At 43.8% G+C, this 19,134-nt stretch overlaps 1 protein-coding gene across 2 annotated transcripts in view; it reads left to right on the top strand.

Moving 5' to 3' along the window:
• Positions 1–19,134, top strand: part of TRPC7 (transient receptor potential cation channel subfamily C member 7) — a 131,114-nt gene that overhangs the window by 34,602 nt on the left and 77,378 nt on the right. For both annotated transcript variants that reach the window (XM_045059283.1, XM_006927698.4), the window contains exon 2: positions 5,090–5,272. In XM_045059283.1, coding sequence (XP_044915218.1) covers positions 5,090–5,272 — 183 coding nt within the window. The remainder of the gene's footprint in view (positions 1–5,089; positions 5,273–19,134) is intronic.

Below are 19,134 nucleotides of genomic sequence, written 5' to 3'. Positions count from 1 at the left end.
GATAGCAAATGGAGAAGGGCTACAATTTTTTAAAAGATACTCAAGGAAGGCTTCTGAGAAAGTGACATTTGAGCAAAGACTTGAATAGGTTGCAAAAGTTATTCATTTAGATACCTAGGGAAAGAGCATTCCAAGCCAAAAAAAAAAAAAAAAAAAAGCCAGTACAAAGGTCTGGTCCAGGCCAAATGTGCTGAGAGAACAGCAAGGAGATCAGAGTGGCTGAAGTACACTAAGGGAAGGAGAGAACACAAGAAATAAAATCAGGAGGAGAATGGAGAGGCTAGAAATGTATGTCCTTATAGGACAACATAATGACTCCACTTTTACTTTGAGGGGATGAGAAGCTGTTGGAGGGTTTGAACAGGGTAGTACCATGATCTGACTATTTTTTCTAAGTTTCTCTCCAACTGATGTATGGAGAACACACTATAGCCGACCAGGACAGATTTTTTTTTTTGGCCTGAACAAGTGAAAGAATGGGAGAAACTGAGGTGGAGAAGACTAGATTCAGAGTTAGTTTTGTTACGTTTGAAAAGGCGATTTGGCATCTAAGTGGAAATATCAACTTAGCAATTGGATGTATGAGTCAAGTTCAGGAGAAGGATATGCTAAGGATATAACTTTTGGAATCATCAGCAAATGATGGTATCTAATGCTCTTATATAAGATCACTAAGGCAATGAGTTTAAATAAATAAAAGGAGAATTCAAAGGACCGGGCACATCTTTGGGCATTTCAAAACTAAGACATCAGGGAGATGAGAATAATTCTAGAAAGAATACAAACGTAGTCATTCAGGAAGAAAAAACGCAGAAGACAATGTTACGCTGGAAGCCAAGTGAAAAATGTGTATCAGAGAGGAGGAAGTAATCATCTATGTCAAAGCTCTTGATAGGTCATATAATGTGAGGATTGAGAATCAACCAACGGATTTGGCAACCTAAAAGTCACTTGTGACCTTGATAAAAACAATCTCAGTGGAAAAAGTGGATGTGGGTGTGAAAGTCTCATTGAATGAAATAAGAAAAAATGCCTGGAGGACATGAGTGTAGACAACTCTACTGAGAGTTTTGCTATAAAAGGGAACAGAAAATTGTAGTGGTAATTGGACAGGAAAGTGGGGTCAAAAGAAATTCTTTTTTAAGAGAAGAGAATAGGGCCGCCTGGGTGGCGCAGTCGGTTAAGCGTCCGACTTCAGCCAGGTCACGATCTCGCGGTCCGTGAGTTCGAGCCCCGCGTCAGGCTCCGGGCTGATGGCTCGGAGCCTGGAGCCTGTTTCCGATTCTGTGTCTCCCTCTCTCTCTGCCCCTCCCCCGTTCGTGCTCTGTCTCTCTCTGTCCCAAAAATAAATAAAAACGTTGAAAAAAAAAATTTTAAGAGAAGAGAATAGTTCCATGTTTGTACACTGAGCCAGTAGGGAGAGGGAGAAATTGACAACACAGGAGAAAGAAAAGAAGATTGCAGGAGTAGGTGTAAGGGGCTGACATCCAGCACCAAAGTGGACGAGTTGGCCTTATTTAGGAACAAGAACACTTCATCCACAGAAAGAGGAGGAAAAACAGTCTATGAGTATAGATGCATGAAGGCAGAATATGTGATGGTGTCAGCATGTGGTGCTTCTCTTCTGATAACTTCTATTTTCCAAGCAAAACAGGAAACAACGTCCTCATTTAAGAGTTAGGAGGAAGTGGTGAGGTGTCAGAAGACTGAGGAAAGGAGAAGGCATGAAATTCTTGTTAGGAGAGAGAGAGGATAAACAGCCCAGAGGCATCAAGTACTACTTGAGGTTGGAGGTACTCTACAGCATGTGTGATCAGTGCAGTTGTGTGTTCTCCAGCCACATTTACTATTCAGAGGTAGGAACAGGGCAGTGGAGAGTTAGACTCAAGACCGGCTTTTGTTCAACGGGAAGGAAGAAATGAGAGGAGGGCAAGAGAGCTGATGATATATGTACAGGGATTATTTTAACAAATGCCCGTGAAATATAAGCACTGCAAGGAGGGAGACAGACGTCTAAAGGGAATGAAAACCGGTAAGAGGGAGGTATACTCAATGGCTTGTGGGTATGGTGTAATCAAAGGATTGCTGGGGTTGGGGTACCAGAGGGAGTGAGCTTGACCCACAGGAGGCGGTGGTCAGAAACGGGGAGACTTGAAGGTGGAGTCATGAAGGAGCTGAAGTTGTGGGGAATAATTAAGAGAATGAACGGCTGGGTTAAGAGTTAAGGAAAGATGCTGGGGTCATTGGGAAAGATACTATCAAGGAAATGAGAGAGCAGAGTAACGGGAAGGCCATCTTTCTGGATATTAGAACCACCAAGAATAACAAGAGCAGTAATGTCGGAAGAGAGCAGTGAGACAGAAGCTAAAATCTTCAAGGAAGGTAAGAGTGATCCAGAGATGAGTGAGTTACTAACAGAAGGGAAAGTGGATTCAACCTGTTAGTTTCTCCCTCCGGGTCTCGGTTTCCTCTTTTTAAGCTGGAAATGCTGATAGTCCTTCCATCATGACATTTTTATAAGGATTGAGTGAGATGCTGTAAGAAGAACATCTGTCACCCAGTGGGACTGACAGACTTTAATGTGTAGAAATGAAAATATTTTTAAAAGGGCACCTGTGAGGTCCTGGGTGAGTGTCTCATCTACCCCCAACTAAAGTTGGAAAGTGTGACTTGGAAGGCTCACTGAGCTCCGTGTTGGCCCAGTAATTACATTCATCATAATTCCCCAGAGATGTTCACCTACAGTTCTCTCTGATAAGCCTGGGCCTGGCCATAACCACCCCCCACCACCTGCAGCTGCACGTACCCATGTCATCTCTGTCCTCCTAGCAGGCCCAGGTTCTCCCTGACTCTTCCAGCCATCTGCACACACCGGGTTTGTGGCCTTCCAGCCTCAGTGTCTAATGCAGGAGGCAAAAAGCAAACCACGCGCTTTGGCTGCTGTGGCTGGTGTGTCTCCCCTTTTTATGGCCAGGCTAGCTGAAAGAACCCAGGGAAGTAAAAGTCTTGAATAAAACGGTACCTGGTATTCTGAACTGCACGGAGCCCAGAAACGTACAGAGGCTCTGGGGCAATACAGCCTGATATTCCTAGCATTGGGAGCTTGGGCCATGGGCTGGGTCAAGCCCTTTCCACTTCTTTTCTGTGTCTCTCCATGCACTCAGTCCTAGGCAGGAGTTTCTACCAAGAATATGAGGTCATGTCCAACTAATGGGGAAGTGTCTGTCTTACCAGGAACAGGCCACAGTAGTCAGATACTGCTTCTTTTCAAGAAAGAGACAATAACGGTGATGGAGTGGGAGCCAGAGACTTAGGGAACCTGAGTTGTGGTAGCAGGACCACCAGAGTTGAATAGGTCCCTTTTGCTGAGCCCAGTCCCTGGAGTTTCCCACCTCTGGCTCATCAGGGCTCTCAGAATATCCGAGCTGGAATAAGCTCTGAGCAAGTTTTACTTAGCATTACTGTTATGCAATCCAGAGAGTGGATACCTAGGCTCCTCTACCCACACACTACTCAGAGATCACATATGCCTTGTTCATTGCCAAGTTTTCATTGCCTGGTACGTGGTAGGCCTTCAGTAGTGAGAGAGGGAAGGAAGGGAGTGAGGGAGGGAGGGGTGCTAAGGATGAGGCACACAGAACACAGCTCTTCATAACACTACCCAGCTCCGTGCCAGATACCGAAACCTAGAATACTCCTAGCATCTTCCCTGCATTTCTCTCCATGACAATCTCCCTGAGCCGAGCAGTCATTTTCCTACCCAGAATTCCCTTCTTCTCTTTAAATTATATATAAAAATGAAGGGTGGCACCTCCTATCAGAAAACATTTTCTTGATCCTTCTCCCAGCAAACAAACATTTACTGCCTTCTTTCTCTAATGCTCAGTGACATTTTGACGCAGCAGTGCTGGAAGGAGACAAGAATCATTGATTCAGAAAAATGGCTAAGCTTCTACAGCTTGCCAGACTCCTACCTATTTACTCAGGAATCCAAATTCTGGAAAAGCAAACCTGAATTCCCGTTGGCCAACTACTATTTACCAGTCTGGACTGCTGACATTGATCAACACTAAAAGTGACGTCTGGCTCTTGTGTCCCCTCTGAATAGACATGTTTCAACTAACAAACGAACAAGGAAACCTCTAGAGAAAAATATTTGGGGGACTAGTGACATGAGGGTGAGAAGAAACATTTTTTTGTCCGACATTTTGGATCATTATGTGGAACTGAAGCAATCTGTTTTGGGGAGAGCGAGGTTGGCATATCACTAGGAAAGGAATTGCAGCCTCTCGAAGAGAATTCTGAAAGGTACACCTAGGGAAGAGTACAGGAACTCCAGAGGCAGCTCATTAAAAAAAAAAAAAAAAAAAAAAAAAGACTGAACAAAACAAAGATGAAACTCTAAAAATGTTTATTCAACAGGCAAGTAATTTAAGGAGCCGTGTTTGCCATATAAAAGGATTTGTGGCAAGAAAGGATCCTGTTAGATTTAAATTACATTTGATATTTAAATTTACAGTTCACTAGCAGGTTTTCCAGGCCATAAAAAGAAAGCTCACCTGTGTACATTTGTTTCCAGTTTTAGCCTATCAGCCATATCTTTCCCATAAACTTCCTGTGTAGAACAGTTACCATTATACATTGGAGCTAAATGAGCAAAGTGTTATTTCCAGCCTTAAAATTAAGTTCATTTATCACCCCTCTCCCAGAACTGAGGACAAAGAACTGCTGCTTGGAAAGAGCCCAGGATGGGCTTCAGCAGCCATCAGAATCACTTAAGAGAGCGAGGTTAAAAGACAGATTCCTGGGCCTCTGCAGGAATTCTGACCAGCCAGTCAGTCGGTGACAGGACCCGGAAATCTGCAGTTTCTGCATGCACCAAAGGTGACTCAGACGTAGGCGGCCCATGCAGCACACCCTGACAAATCCCAGTGTAGAGATGCCCTCTGGGTTGCTGTGCCTTCTGGACACAGCACACCCTGGCTCCAGTGCTCTCTGTAAGCTAACACTGGGTGGACACTGCTGTGCTGGGCAAGCCGATCTGCGGGGCTCAGTGTGACACACCCCTGATTTCTCTTTATTCTGTTAGAATGATTACAGGAAGTTATCTATGCAATGCAAGGATTTTGTGGTGGGCGTGCTGGACCTATGCCGAGACACAGAAGAGGTGGAAGCGATTTTAAATGGTGATGTGAACTTCCAAGTCTGGTCCGACCACCACCGTCCAAGTCTGAGCCGGATCAAACTCGCCATTAAATACGAAGTCAAGAAGGTAAGCTTCCCCACCTCTCCAGGCCTTCCTGCCTTGCAGGGCGGTGGGCCCATGCATATTTTACGTTCCCACAAGGTGACCGTGAAAACACCCATCACCCAACTTCTTTCTAGACAGAGAACTGCCTGCTTTGCAGGACTGATCAGAGCCCCTCTCAACACCCCATTCCTTCACTCCCCGAGAGAGATAGCTAGCATGACTGTAATTCCATGAACAGGCTTTGAGCATGGAAAACAAAAGAGATTTTCAGCCTCCAAACTACTGGCAGGGACAATGTGACATCACATCAGCAAGTAGGCTAACTCCCAAGTTTTCATGAGAAACATTACTCCAGTCTATCAATAGCATTGGTTGAGCTTTCTCTGTGGGCCTGGGGACTTGTTGAAAACGTTTGACTGTGGAGGCTTCATGGGATCCGTGGTTCTGGCAGCCTCAGAGGAATTTCACTCCAAAGCTTATGACAGTACATAGTAGGAAGCTCAAGTAGACTTTGACAGGAGTAATACTTGTCCCACCTCCTCAGTCAACCTCAAGGTGTCTTTGATGGTCACAGGCACCCTGTAGCCCTCAGACCCACAGTGGGTGGTCAGACTGAAGTCCTAAGCAAAACTCAATGATGCTTCCATTCTAGATGTACTCCACATTTTTGAGACTCTGCTCTTATGTTAGATGATGTCATCCACCCCGATGAAAACTGCAGAGCAGAGCTCCCAAGATCCGTGTGTTTAAATACCATCATGCTTCGCATGTAAGCAAAATGGGGGACCAACCTTTAGGGGTTTCATTTTTTCCCCCAACTATTTCACACGGTCAATACTAGGGGTAGTTTCAATGCCCCCAAACTGACCTCTGGGCACTTCTCCTCTTGCTTGATTCTCTTAATTTGTGTGGAGTGAACCATCCTTCAATGAGTCACATATATCTGTGGAATTTAGCTAGTGAGAGCTTCTAAGTTTGAAAAAAAATCTTCTTGTCTTTTTACTTTTAATAATAAAAAAATAAAAATAGCTTTTTCAAAGACTCTGATCCCAAAGTTAAACTACACAAATCATGGGAAAGGTGACCTTTGATTACCATTTGAAATCACAGGGCTACAAAAAGAGAGGGAGAGAGCTGCAGTTTCAAGTACAACCCTCTTTTCTTAGCTCAGAAAAGCTCATTTTTTTGCCAACCCCAAGAGCTCACTGAGGCTTTTCATCAGAGCACAGCAATCCATTCCAGCAGCTGCTGAGATATCCATGGCCTTGGAGTTCACACAAACCCTGCTATGGTGACTCTTTAGCAGTGGTAAAGATGAGCTCGAATTTCCAGAACCCCAAGCATTTCCTCCCTCCCCCAGGTCAGTGTGTCTGGCTGCCTCCAGACACAGGGAAGGAGCACGGGGTGGAGGCAAAGAACAAGGGATGTTTGGCATCGGCCGACTCTACAGTGACAGTTTTGGCTATTCATAAGCAATTCCAGTGGCCCACAAAATGCAAGTATTCACCATTTCTCTGAAACACAAATCTAAACCTCTTAGCAAAACTGTCACTGAGGGTAGATCAGTAGCTAGTCCAGAAGTCTGGCCACGACCTCTTGTTGTCACCTACCAAATACAAAACAGCCCTGGTGAGGAATGAGAAGAAAAAGTGAAGCACTCCACACACATGACAGTTTGGAGCAAAATAAAAAGGCTTTATGAGGGAAATTATTTAGTGGTATTTGCCAATTAGGGGAGTCATAAAGGTCTCAGGAAACATCCATCATGAATGTCGAATGTCTGGGGCAATCCATAGGTAGGAAGATGATAAACAACTTGCATAAAAAGTCAGCCTTGCTCATATCAAAGACCGACAATGGGTAGAAAGTCTCTCAAACCATGTATGCCATTATGCAACAGCAGACAGACTCAGAGCTTTCCCTGACATTTATTCATCATGAATTACCAGTGAAAATACCGAATATTAAAAAGGTGTATTAATATTATAATGAGATTTCATTTTTAATTTATGAACTTTAGCATGCTTGCATGGGCACAATCTAACCCTGGGTCATTGAGTTATGGAATGACTAGCACCAAGGCCTAGTTATAAAGACATTGCCTTTTACACCTGATATATACGTTAGTTTTAAGGCTGGAATAAAAACCATAAAAACTTCCTAAATCTTTGTCTACATGATATCAAATCAAACCATGAATTCAGTAATTAATGCAAACTAGTTGTTCTTGGCAGTTTCATGGGCTGCTAATAACTATGACCTTAAAAAAAGGTTTTGTGTTCAAATGAATTTGGAGATCTTGAGTAGAGTTCAATGGATTTCTTTGCTTAAAGACATTATAGAACTTTTAATACACATTTCTACTCTAATTAAAAGACGACTACAATATGTATCACTTGACCAAAGAACTCTATTTCTCATGGAACATCTGGTGAAACTAGTTTTCCATGTAACAGTCTTTGGGAAACTTTAATACAGGATCAGCCTACATGGTCTATGAAATGCATAGATTCAAGTCTGGTGGGTGCCACCCTGTGGCTGGTAATGAACCCTGGATCATGTCCTTCACGTGAATGTCTGCCTCTCTTCAGGCAACACACTAATGTCTAGTCTTCTGGCTGGCTCAATCATAATGTCAGCCTCCATTAGATAAAGACAGCTATTCCACCAGTGCACAAGGGACCACCTAGTAGAGAGAAAAGAATCATGACATGGGTGTCAGGAAACCAGATGTTTAGCATGATTATTTCACTTCAAATCTTTGAAGCTCTCTGGGTCTCATTCCCCATATGCAAAATGGGCATATAAGCTTTTGCTTCAGAGTTTTCTGTGAACTTTCAAATGAATGGGTATGAGAGGAAATGCTCTGGAAAGTGTAAAGTTCTCCGGAGTTCCACAGGGAAGCATCATTGCTGTTACTCAGTGATGTCCTCCTTCCTTGGAACTAGACAATCTTTCTATTTCCAGAGACATCCCTATCTTGTCCTTTGTCTTCTCCCTAGAAAATGCAAGAAACTTCCCCCTGGGTAAGGACATTGTCATTATAGCCTAAAATTCCTCCAGAAAAGACAAAAGGCCTTGTGAGGATATGGTTGTCCTTCATGACTTTTGCCTGAAGAGGGTAACTCAGCCTCCACAAAAACCCAGATGTGTCATATGAAACGTTAATAAGTGTCTCCAGTAGGCAGTGTTGGAGAAGTGGCTAAGAAGATGCCCTTTGAGCACCTGGGTGGCTCAACTGGTTAAACGTCTAACTCTTGATTTTGGCTCAGCTCATGATCTCCTGGTTTGTAAGTTTGAGCCCTGTGTCACGCTCTGCACTGACACCATGGAGCCTGTTTGGGATTCTCTCTCTCCCTCTTTCTGCTGTTCCCATGTTCCCATGTACATGCACATGCATATACTCTCTCTAAGTAAATAAACATTAAAAAAAAATAAAAAAGATGCCCTTTGAGGTTAATCCTGGTCCAACCACTTATTAATGGAGCCACTTAAGCAAGTCACTTAGCCTCTCTATGTCTGACTTGTCTTATCCATAAACTTTGGATAATAATACCTACCTAATGGTAGGATTATGATAGAGTCAAATGGGATAAATTAAGTGTACCACAAACAGCCTCAGGCCCATCAGCCTGTGGATATAAATGAAGCAATATAATACACATACTGTACTGGCCTAGAGTCAATGTTCACATTACTTAATGCATTTCTGCGACCCATCCCAGTCCATCCCAGCCTTTATAGACTACAGTCCCTCCAGAAGCCAAGCTTGCCTTATGAAGAAACAAGGATGCTTTTTTCCCCATGCTGAATCACACTTAAGTTCAGAAGCAAGTCTACCTGTGCCTCATGGATAAAGAAAACAACTCCTCCAGCTTTGGCCTACAGCTCACCTTGGTCTTCTCCTTCAGGGCCAATGTGACTAACAGGCATCTCGCTGTTTTCTCCATCTCTCTCTGTCCCCTTGGAACCATGACTAATAGCTTTCTTAATTAAAAGCATTCTTCTCCCTCTGCATATCAACTCTAATGCTTAGGAGACTTCCAGCTCTACCATTGGGGAAGATCCAACCAGTCTTGAAATTCATTTCGACTCAGCTGGACCCAGGCTGCACCCATAAAGGGAGCCCAGTGTCTGGCACATGGTCATTGTTGAGTGGCTGGTCACAGAGATCCAGACACCGTCCTTGTTGCTCTATTCAACTTGTCTAACTGAAGACACACATCTGGGCTCTTCACTCCCATCTTTCTCTCTCTCCTCTTTTTTGCTTCTTTATCTCTAGGCTCACAGGGATGCTATTTTCCTTTCTTTCCCCTCCATCATCCCTTCCTTCTTCCTGACTCCAGGTCTACCATAATGATGATCATATTAATCTCCTATTTTCTGAAAGAACTTTGTAGACATGTGTCCTCCAAGCTCAAATGCCATAGGACAGTGGGTCAGAGAGACACAGAAGGTCCTGGTTACATGACAGAAGCCTTAACTCCACCTTGTAGAGGTGATAGAGGTCCCATTGGGCATAACAAAGCAAAGATCTACTACAAATTTAAAAAAGGAGAACACATGAATACAAGCTGTTTCAGCCATTGCCTGTGAGCTCTACAGCCTGCTGGGTATCCCAAGGTTGGTACGACAGTACTACCCTGAAAGAGCCACTGGGTGGTGGGGAAGGTGGGGGCAGGGATGCTATGACTATGGCAGAAATAGCCTCTGCACTTCACTAGCTGAGCAAAGTAGAATTCACAGCAGTCACCTCTTTCAGACTTGCAGATAGCTCCAGTTCTAGCGTCCTGGCCTGTGGCTTGGTTTGTGGGACCCAAGCATGGCACTGGCCATCTTTCCTTCAAACTGATGAGACTAGTAAAGGTGTAGTTCCATTTTGCCTAGGCTTCCAGACTCTGAAAGTACAGAGGTTCCCTTTCCTGACTCTGCCAAGCTCCTGGGTGCTTCCTAGCTCAGAAAGCTAATCTCACATGAAATAAAGCCTTGGGACAGGACCATGGGAAGGAGAAGGAATGAAGGTGGGGTTTGGGGTGGGGGGGGGCTGGTTCTTATTAGCCCTACTAAGACAGTTCCATTTTTCTCCACACCACTGTACTAAGGAAATAATAGCCCCTGTAATTTTCATTCATTTCCTTAGACAACATTTAACAAACATTCACTATGTCTACTACACCACCAACTCTGTGCTGAGCACTGGGGAGAGTGAGAAGACAAAGACCCAGGCCTCGCCCTTGAAGAGTGTATATAGCAAAGGAGAGAGAAGCGTGAACAATGGTTACAATCCTGTCTGAGTCGGACAAATAGAAATGGGAAGGGGCAGCATGGAGGCCAGAGGAAGCAGTGACCAGCTCGGTCATGACCCCAAGAAAAGTTTCCCAGAAGCAGAAATGCTAAGAGGATGAGAGGTCCTGGATGGGATGTCAATTTAGCAGAGAAGTGAGGAAGGACAATTTACGCAGAGGGAGGTAAAAGCTGAAAAGTCACAGATACCTGAGGGATAGTGGCATGTTTGGGGATATGCTTACAGGGGGACAAGTGCTTCCCAATGGCTATATCACTGTGGGAAAGGAGCAGGCTGGAAAGCTTGTCCAAACCAAATCCTTGAGGGGATTTCATTACACAGCCGCTAGGACTTTATCCTGGCAGCACTATCCCAGGGAATTTTCTGTGATGATGGAAACTGACATGGTAGGCACTAGCTTCTTATGGCTAGCCAGCACTTGAAATGTGGCTAATGTACTTAGGGAACGCAATTCCTAGTAATTTTTAAATTAACTTAAATATCAAAGCCACATGTGGGCAGCGGGTACCACACAGGACAATATGGGTGGATATCCCCAAGCATGCCTTCAACAAGCTTTCAGTGAGGACTACAGAGCATGCTGTGCTAGTTGCCAGGGACATGATGGTGAATACAAATGACACAATGTCAGCCATTATGGAAAAGACAGGTATTAATCAAAACATCACACCAATAAACTGTCATGTTGCAACTGAAGTAACTATTATAAAAGAGAAGAGCGTGATATTATAACGTCTAAAGCTAGATGTGACCTAATCAGGGAGGCCAGTGAAGGTTTCTCTGAGGAAGTCATATCTGCTCCGAGAGCTAAAGAATAAAAAGTTAACCAGACTTTGGGAGGACATTTCTGAGGGACAGAACATGCTCAAAGCATATTCGAAGTCCCTGTGGTGAGAAAAAAAAATAGAGCATATAACAGAAACTGAAAGGTAAATGTGGCTGAGTTGGAAGGCATCAGGAAGAGCAGGGTACATACGGGATGAGTGTAAACACACGGGCGGGGCCCAGACCTTGCAGAGGCTCCTAGACTATGCTAAAGGCTGTTGTTCTCCTTCCTAAGACTAAGAGGAAGCCAGTGGAGAACTTTAATCGGAAGTGGTTGTAAAGATGAAGAAAGATGGAGAGACAGCTTTTCGTCAGAGAAAGGCTAGAAGGCAAAAAGGGCGGGTATGGATGCAGCATGGCTGCTGGGCGAAAGAGACAGGATATTAATGAAGACAGGCACCATTACGCTGGGTTGACAAGCAAAGCCGAAGGTGTAGTGGCTTTTAACAAAAGGCGGCTTATTTGTTGCTCATTCTGTTTCCATCTTGGAACAGATTTCACCCAGGAACCCAGGCTGATAAGAACAGCTACCCTGTCCAAAGTTCCCACCTTGCCAAAGGGAACTCCGGCAAGGGAGAGTCCCACACCAACAAGTAAATGCTTCCACCTAGAAGTGACTCACATTGTTTCCACTTACAACTCATTGTAAACAACTAGTCACATAGCCCACCAGCACCATGGGAGAAGCCACGAAGTATAACTCTGCTGTATTTTGAAAGGATAGGAAAATGAAGCTAGCCGGCAGATACCCCAAATGACTATCAAAAGGACAAAAGTTGAAGGAATTCATATTAACAGCCTCAACTTCTCTATAAATAGGAAGCAGAATCACCCTCTGAGGTAGAAGGCAGCCTCAAAAAAGTGAGAAAAAAAAGTTGAGGAAAAATTCCGTGGGAGATGGAAGAGACAGCTGAACAGTAGAGCTGATATCCCAGCCAAGACTGGAGAGATTGTAAATTCTCTGCCAATAGCCTGTGTTCTTAATAAAAATAGAAAATCTCTACCACAAAAATGGTAACATGCCAAGTCAGTGTCCTCCACGAACCTCAATTCCATGCTGTCAACTTCATTTCAAGATTTCTTCATGCACACGGGGCCCTGAAGTGCACAAAACATGCCCACAGTTTTCCCCTTAGAGAATAAGACCAATGAGCTAGGGGTGAGCTGGGGGGCAGGGGGCCAACTGCACCCATATCACCGCTCTGTCTAAAGCTGGGCAAGGGCTCTAACCCCAGCAGAAGTCTCTTTGCTTCTCTCTTCCAAAAATCACCACCTTGTGCACATGTGACAGTCGTGCTGTAAATGGGCCCATTTTCCTACCTGGAAAAACGGCCAGGAGAAGAAAAGAGAACGTGTTATGGTTGCGAGTCTGCCTGCTCAAGTTCTCTGCTTACTGAGTATGTGGCTGTAGTTAAGCAACCTAATCTGCTAGCCTGTAGCAGGCTCCCAGGTAAGGTGGACCCTGATGCTCAAGAGTCTCCCGACCTAAATTTGCACTACAAGAGACAACGAGGTCCAGCAGAAGCACAAGTGACTGATGCCCCTCACCAAAGTGCAGTGACCATGGGGAGGGACACTAGAGAGAGGGAAGATGGCCTCTGCTGGGGTTCTGTTTCATTTCCTCTGTCTGCACGGAGCACAGGGACAGTGAGCAAAGGGGACCTGGGGACACCAGAGCTTTCTAGAGGACGTCTGAGAGTCCATTCAGACACTCACATGCTCTAAGCAGACATTCTCCCACTGTGTTTTCCTGCTGAGGCATCATTTTACCAGATGCTCAGAGTTAAGAAGATCAGAGTTGTCACAAACACAGTCTGGCTGGTCAGGCACTACCCCAAACTGCACCACAGGGTGCCCGGTAGCTGCCAAACACTGTTAGAATCCATTGGTGTTGAAAGCATCAATCTGCATCCTCTTTGGGGATTCCTCTCAGCACTTGTGTAGCCCCAGCCTGACCACATGGCACAAAAATTATCAATGTCCATTAATCTGTCAGCTCAGAGGGGCTATCTTTTGCATAGATTAAAGGAAGTGTTGTTTTTCTCAAGCAGCAAATCTTAAGAAGGACTAATCCCAGTACGCATGTATCCCTTTTCTGCCTGGCAAAACTCTCAGAGGAAAAATAGAGTCTGTTGGATCTGGAAGCCTGACTGTGCATGTTCAAGTCCTAAGTCCTTCTCCTACTAGATATGTGGCCTCAGTTTCCTTACCTCTATAATGAGAGCAAATAATACCTAATAAAATGATAATCGATGTTTATTAACACACATAATGCAGCCAGAACATGGTAAGTACATAATAAATGTTAGCTAGTGGAAGCTGCTTGCCATGGTGGTTTTACAAGTAGAACTACTCTTAAGTCTAAACCAGTGTTTCTCAAATTCAGTACTCAAATTTTGGACCAGTTTTTTTTTTTTTTTTTTGCTGGGGGCACCATCCTGTGCATTATAGGAAAGTTAGCAACGTCCCTGGTCTCCACCCACTAGATGCCAGTAGCCTTCTCCCCCCATGTTGTGTCAACCAAAAATGTCTCCAGATAGTCACTTGTGTCCCTGGGGGAAAGGGTGGGAACAAAATCATTCCCTGTTGAGAATCTCTGGGATGGTTTTCAGAATCCAGGCCACAATCCCTTAACTACAAACCCCGGGGGCAGGGATTACAGTTCTCCAAGGATGTATTGCATCTCTCTAGACCAAATCCAAGGTTAAATCAAACTCAAACTCACTGTATCTCTTGGAACTAAATTCTCAAACTTAGCGGCACCATGAAACCACCTGAGAGCTTTATTCAAAAACACCAAAGTCGGTGCCCCACCCACAGAGTCTCTAATCCAATTCTTCTAAGTGGAAGCCCAGGGAATGTGTTTTTTAAAGGCTCTTATGATTCTAAATTTCGGAAAGACTGAGCTCCTGCAAAGTAGGTAGGACCTCTCCTCATCCATCTTGGTCTGTGAACAGTACTTACTCGGCACATAATGTACAGGCTCGCTGCTGAGTAAACGAATAGATGGGCACAAAGTGCAAAGTCATACATAGGCTTTAATCGTTCTCAAACTAAATATAACTCCTTATAATATTCAGATGATGTTTCAGGCTGGTCTTCAAGTATGAGGCCACCATCTCCACTTTCTCCATGATGACATGTGTCCTCTGGGGTTAGAACACCGGGAAAGAACTCTTACTATCCAAAGAAACCCTAACATTGGTTCTGGCTGGGCAGTCTTAGGGATGGAGCAAAGCGGTGGGTGGCTCCCAGGGTGTTCATGCATAGTCTCGGAGAGACCCTCTGGGGCCTTTGTCCCCCAAAGGAGGACTCAGATCACTTACTGTTCCACAGTGGATCTCAGGATTGCTCCCTGCACTCACTAGCATGAGCTGCTAGCCTACCCCCATATCCTGCCTGGCTGTTTTAAGAGGGAAAAGCACAGCACCTGAGGCCTCCTCTCTGCCCTTCCTCAGGCCTGCTGTGAATCATCTGATACAACTTCCTCTAAAGATCAGATACTACTATGCTTTTGCAAAAAGAGATTTCAGATCCTCAAAGTAACGGCTGTCACAACAGGGGAGAAAACTATTGCTTTTTGGTTATTTTGCTGCCTTTTGTTCAGCTCTTTCACTATATAAATATTTGCATGAAACGATAATCCTTTAAAGCATTTTTCTTCTTGGTTATCATGTTTCCTAGGCTACGCAGCCTTAGCTTCTGAAACTATCATGATATTCATCATGTGCTGCATTTGTTAAAATAGTCAGAGTCTGATTATTATTACATCCTGATTTGGAGGTTAACAAGAAGAGAAGAATTTGAGGAGCATTCAAGGGAGTAACATAAATCCCCAATGCCTCCAAGAAATAGATGCAAATCAGATGCGTTTACTAGCCCAAAGTGGAAAGCACAACAAGAGCCATTTTCAAATTGTCACTTTTATCCCAGAGTCAAACAGATCTTAGAAATGATAGTCCCCCCAAGGACCTGTGACTAACTCCAGTAATTAAGCTAAAGACAAACTCTCATTATTTCTGTACTAAGTGGTCATACATAGATTCAGAGTCTTAACGAGCATTTGATCTTTTATATGTTCCTCCCATTATGTACCATAATGCATTATTCTTTTATTAACATTCATCTGCCTAAGGTCATTTGTAAATTCCTTGATGGAAGGGGAGTTTTTTAAGTATAATTGTGGATGAAAATCTGTGCTTAATAGAGATCCCTTGACTTACATAATCCAGGCCATAGGCATACTGTACTTAAAAGATTGGAATAGCCACCAAATGTTCTTCTTACCTCTTCCCTCCTCCCTCTGCCCCACACACAAGCTACAATTACAAAATTTTTTAAGTAATCAGATCCTGTCACACCCCGCTCCCTTCTTCCATCTCAAAGGGAACAAGCCAGGTGGAGTCCCTGCCCTCAGGAAGCTTTCAGTCTAATAATCCTCACTGTAAGAAGCAGAGCCTGAGACAAGGGTCCTTGTGCAAGTGAGCAATCTTAGAAGAATCCTACAATGAGGGGGCAGAAGCTGGAGAAGAAGCTAATCTAAGAAGTGATTTCGGTGAAGCTAACTTCAGCCTGATCTCGTGGGAGAGCTCTGATGTATGAGTAGCACCGTAGCGAAGCAAGGGGCATCTGTATCAGTTGGTCATTACTTGCAGGTTGCCCCCAGGGGAGAGGCATAACCTGCCAGGCATTTCTGGGCAAAGCAGCTTCCAGGGGCAGAGGTAAACTTCTGGAGAAGGATTCATCAGTGAGCCCTCGGCAGCCAACCCCCCCACGAGCAGGGGATGGGAGGGCCTAACAGGTAAAGAGATCTAGGCGGGCCACCACCACCATCTTTCATGCCGTTAAAGTGCTTAAAATCCAAACTACTAACCATGCCCTACAAGGTGCTTCACGGCTTAGCCTCTGCTTCCTCTCCAAATTCACCTCACACCAAGCTCACTCCTGCTCACTCATCTCCAACTACACTGCCTCCTTCTCTCTCCCTTCAACACTCCATACTAATGCCCAACCCAGAGAAGTTATTGATGTCTTTCCCTCATATCTCTACTGGCTGGACCTTCTTCATCATTCAAAACTCAGATCAGCTATCTCCTGAGAGAGACCTTCTTGATCATTCTATCTGAATGTCACCATGTTGCTCCCTCCCTCATCAGCCACTGTCTATCCCAGTACGTGTTCTGTTGTAGTATCATTTGTTCACTTGTTTACTGTCTATTTCCCCCAACACACTAAACTCTATGGCAGCAGCTCACCTCTGTATCCCGAGCCTATAGCAGACCCGAGCAAGCAAGAGATACTCAAAATTATTTACTGAGTAAGCGGCTGAGTCAATGGATGAAACATACCTGAGTTTTCTTCCAGGTTTTATTTTTCTGAAATACAGTAAAATCTCATGTTCTAGATGACGTGCATTCCTAAAAACTGTTGAGGAAACTCTCAGGATTCTCTTGAGAATCAAATAGCAAAGTAGCCTATGATGAGTTATGAATATTAGCTATTATTTGTCTCATTCTTGGACTCCTATAACTATTGGCAATGAGTCCATGGAAACTCAGATCGCCACTGACATGGTTATTTTATGAATAAATGAATGAATGAGAGAGAGGGAGGGAGAGGAGGGAAGGAAGGAAGGGAGGGAAGAAGGAAGGGAAGTTATTTAAATATAAAATACCACTACTTGATTAGTAAAGTTCATAATATTTTGGCCCAAAACTGAATCCTGAAGAAATTATCAATCTTTATAGTATTATTCCATAATAAACCCATCTGATGTATCATCATTTGATTGGTTTGCTTGCTCTCCTTCTAATAGGTGTTAGCTCTTTCTGAACAGGCAAATTTGCAAACTTCAAAGAGGAGATAACCATATGACACCTGTTATCAGCTAAATCTGTGGGCATTAAAAAGAAAGACCCAGCCCCTGGCATCAGGAGCTTACCTCCTAAAGGGCTACCCAGACCTCAATTCAGCCCTTTATCTAACAAAGAAAGGAAAGATTAACTCAGGCAAAAATGATGTGGGAAAACTTTAAGGAAGAAGAAGGGGTAGCTTTCGAGTCAAACCCTAAAAGATGGGTCAGAGCTCAAAAGAAAAGGGGAATGAAGATGTTCCAGACAAAGAAATGGGAGGGAAGCACAAAAGTGTGATAATGTTTGGAGAATTGCAGATGGTGAGAGTGAAGGCATATGGGAAGAGAAGAGCCTGGGGAGGAAGGGACAAGATGGGAGTGGCAACTGGAGACCAGAAGCCTGAGGTCAGAGAAAATGCAGCCTGCTAGGGATGTGGGGCCAGATGTGACAGGCTATGAAGATGTGCTGAAATGTATGACCTTCATTCCATAACAGAAATGGAATCAATGACGTTGTCTTTACGGGTTGCCTTTATAATCATACTTACTTCATTTGTTACACAAACAGCCTAAAAATAGGAAAAAATTTTAAAAGGAAAAGAATAATCTACAATCGTGTCCACATGTTGATTGTTTTCATTTCTTGACATGCCTCCAACTATTTCCCATACAGACACATGTATTTACATACTTACAACCATAGGGTAAATAATTCTGTGATGTGATTCACCTAGCATTAGAACACTTTTCTATTTTTTTCTATAATTATTATTTTTATGACAGGATAAGACTCATGTATCACAGTGTATATCTTGTCTACTGATAGACATTTGCTTTTTTCATAGATTTATATTTTTCTATTATCTTCATACATATCATTTTCTTTCCTTCTTTTTGTTATTTCCGAAAACTGAGTTTGTGAGAGTGAGGCTCCTGGGTCAAAGGACACAAATATCTGTGGAACACATATTGCAAAATTATTTTTTCAAGGGCTACACTATTTTTCAATATCAGCAGTATTATACAACTGAGCCGGTTTCATCGGTACTTTGCAAGTATTAGATATATTAAAATGTATTCCTAATCGCTTCTCGGCCTTTTGGCTAAGATCATGTGTAAAATGTATTCCTCTGGTCACTATGCAGATGAGCATTTTCTACGTGAATTCTCCCCACCCACAGCCATTCACTACACACCACCACCAATATCCTTTAGCATTTGCATATTGGAGCCTTGACCTTTTCAAAGGTGACATGAATGGCTCTTGCGCAATACAGAACTTTTTACATATATTTGTGGCTAAGTGCTAGGTCATGACTGTAGGTAGCCTTGTTACCATAAGACAGTTCGAGTAGCAGGGTTTGATAGTGTATAGAACGGGAACTAAGATGCTACTGGAAGAGTCGAATGGGAGGTGATGCGGGCCTAAAGTAAAGTGGTAGCTGTGTTCATGAAAAGAAAGAAGAAATCTTGCATAACTGGTGTTTTGGGAGTAGAAAATGGGGCTTTGCAATCCAGCACACAAATTCAACCTAGAAGTTTCTGTGGGAGTCTGGCCTATCAATCACAGGACAGACTGTATTACTCAGATCCCTAAATTGCCCTAACAGAGATTTCACTTAGGTGACAGAGGGTATTGGAGGCCATCTTGGAGCCTAGGGGACTTTGTGATAGGATGCGGCAGTGCAGAGCCCTGGGCCCACATGGGTGGGGGAAGGACTAGGCAGAGGACAAGGAGAGAAATAATAACTCAAGAGAAATGCTCAGGAAGAACACATATAGAGTATTTCTCTCTCTCAGGAGTGCCAGCCCTGTCCCCACACTTCATGTGCGTGCCTCAGCCTCACAGCCTTGGTCACAGGTCCCCATATTACTGATGAAGGTATGGGGGCCCAGAGAGAG

Source organism: Felis catus, chromosome A1 (assembly GCF_018350175.1).
Source record: "Felis catus isolate Fca126 chromosome A1, F.catus_Fca126_mat1.0, whole genome shotgun sequence".
NCBI classification, from domain to species: Eukaryota; Metazoa; Chordata; class Mammalia; order Carnivora; family Felidae; genus Felis; species Felis catus.
The sequence above is the reverse complement of the archived record's forward strand: the minus strand, read 5'-3'. Positions and strand labels throughout refer to the sequence as shown.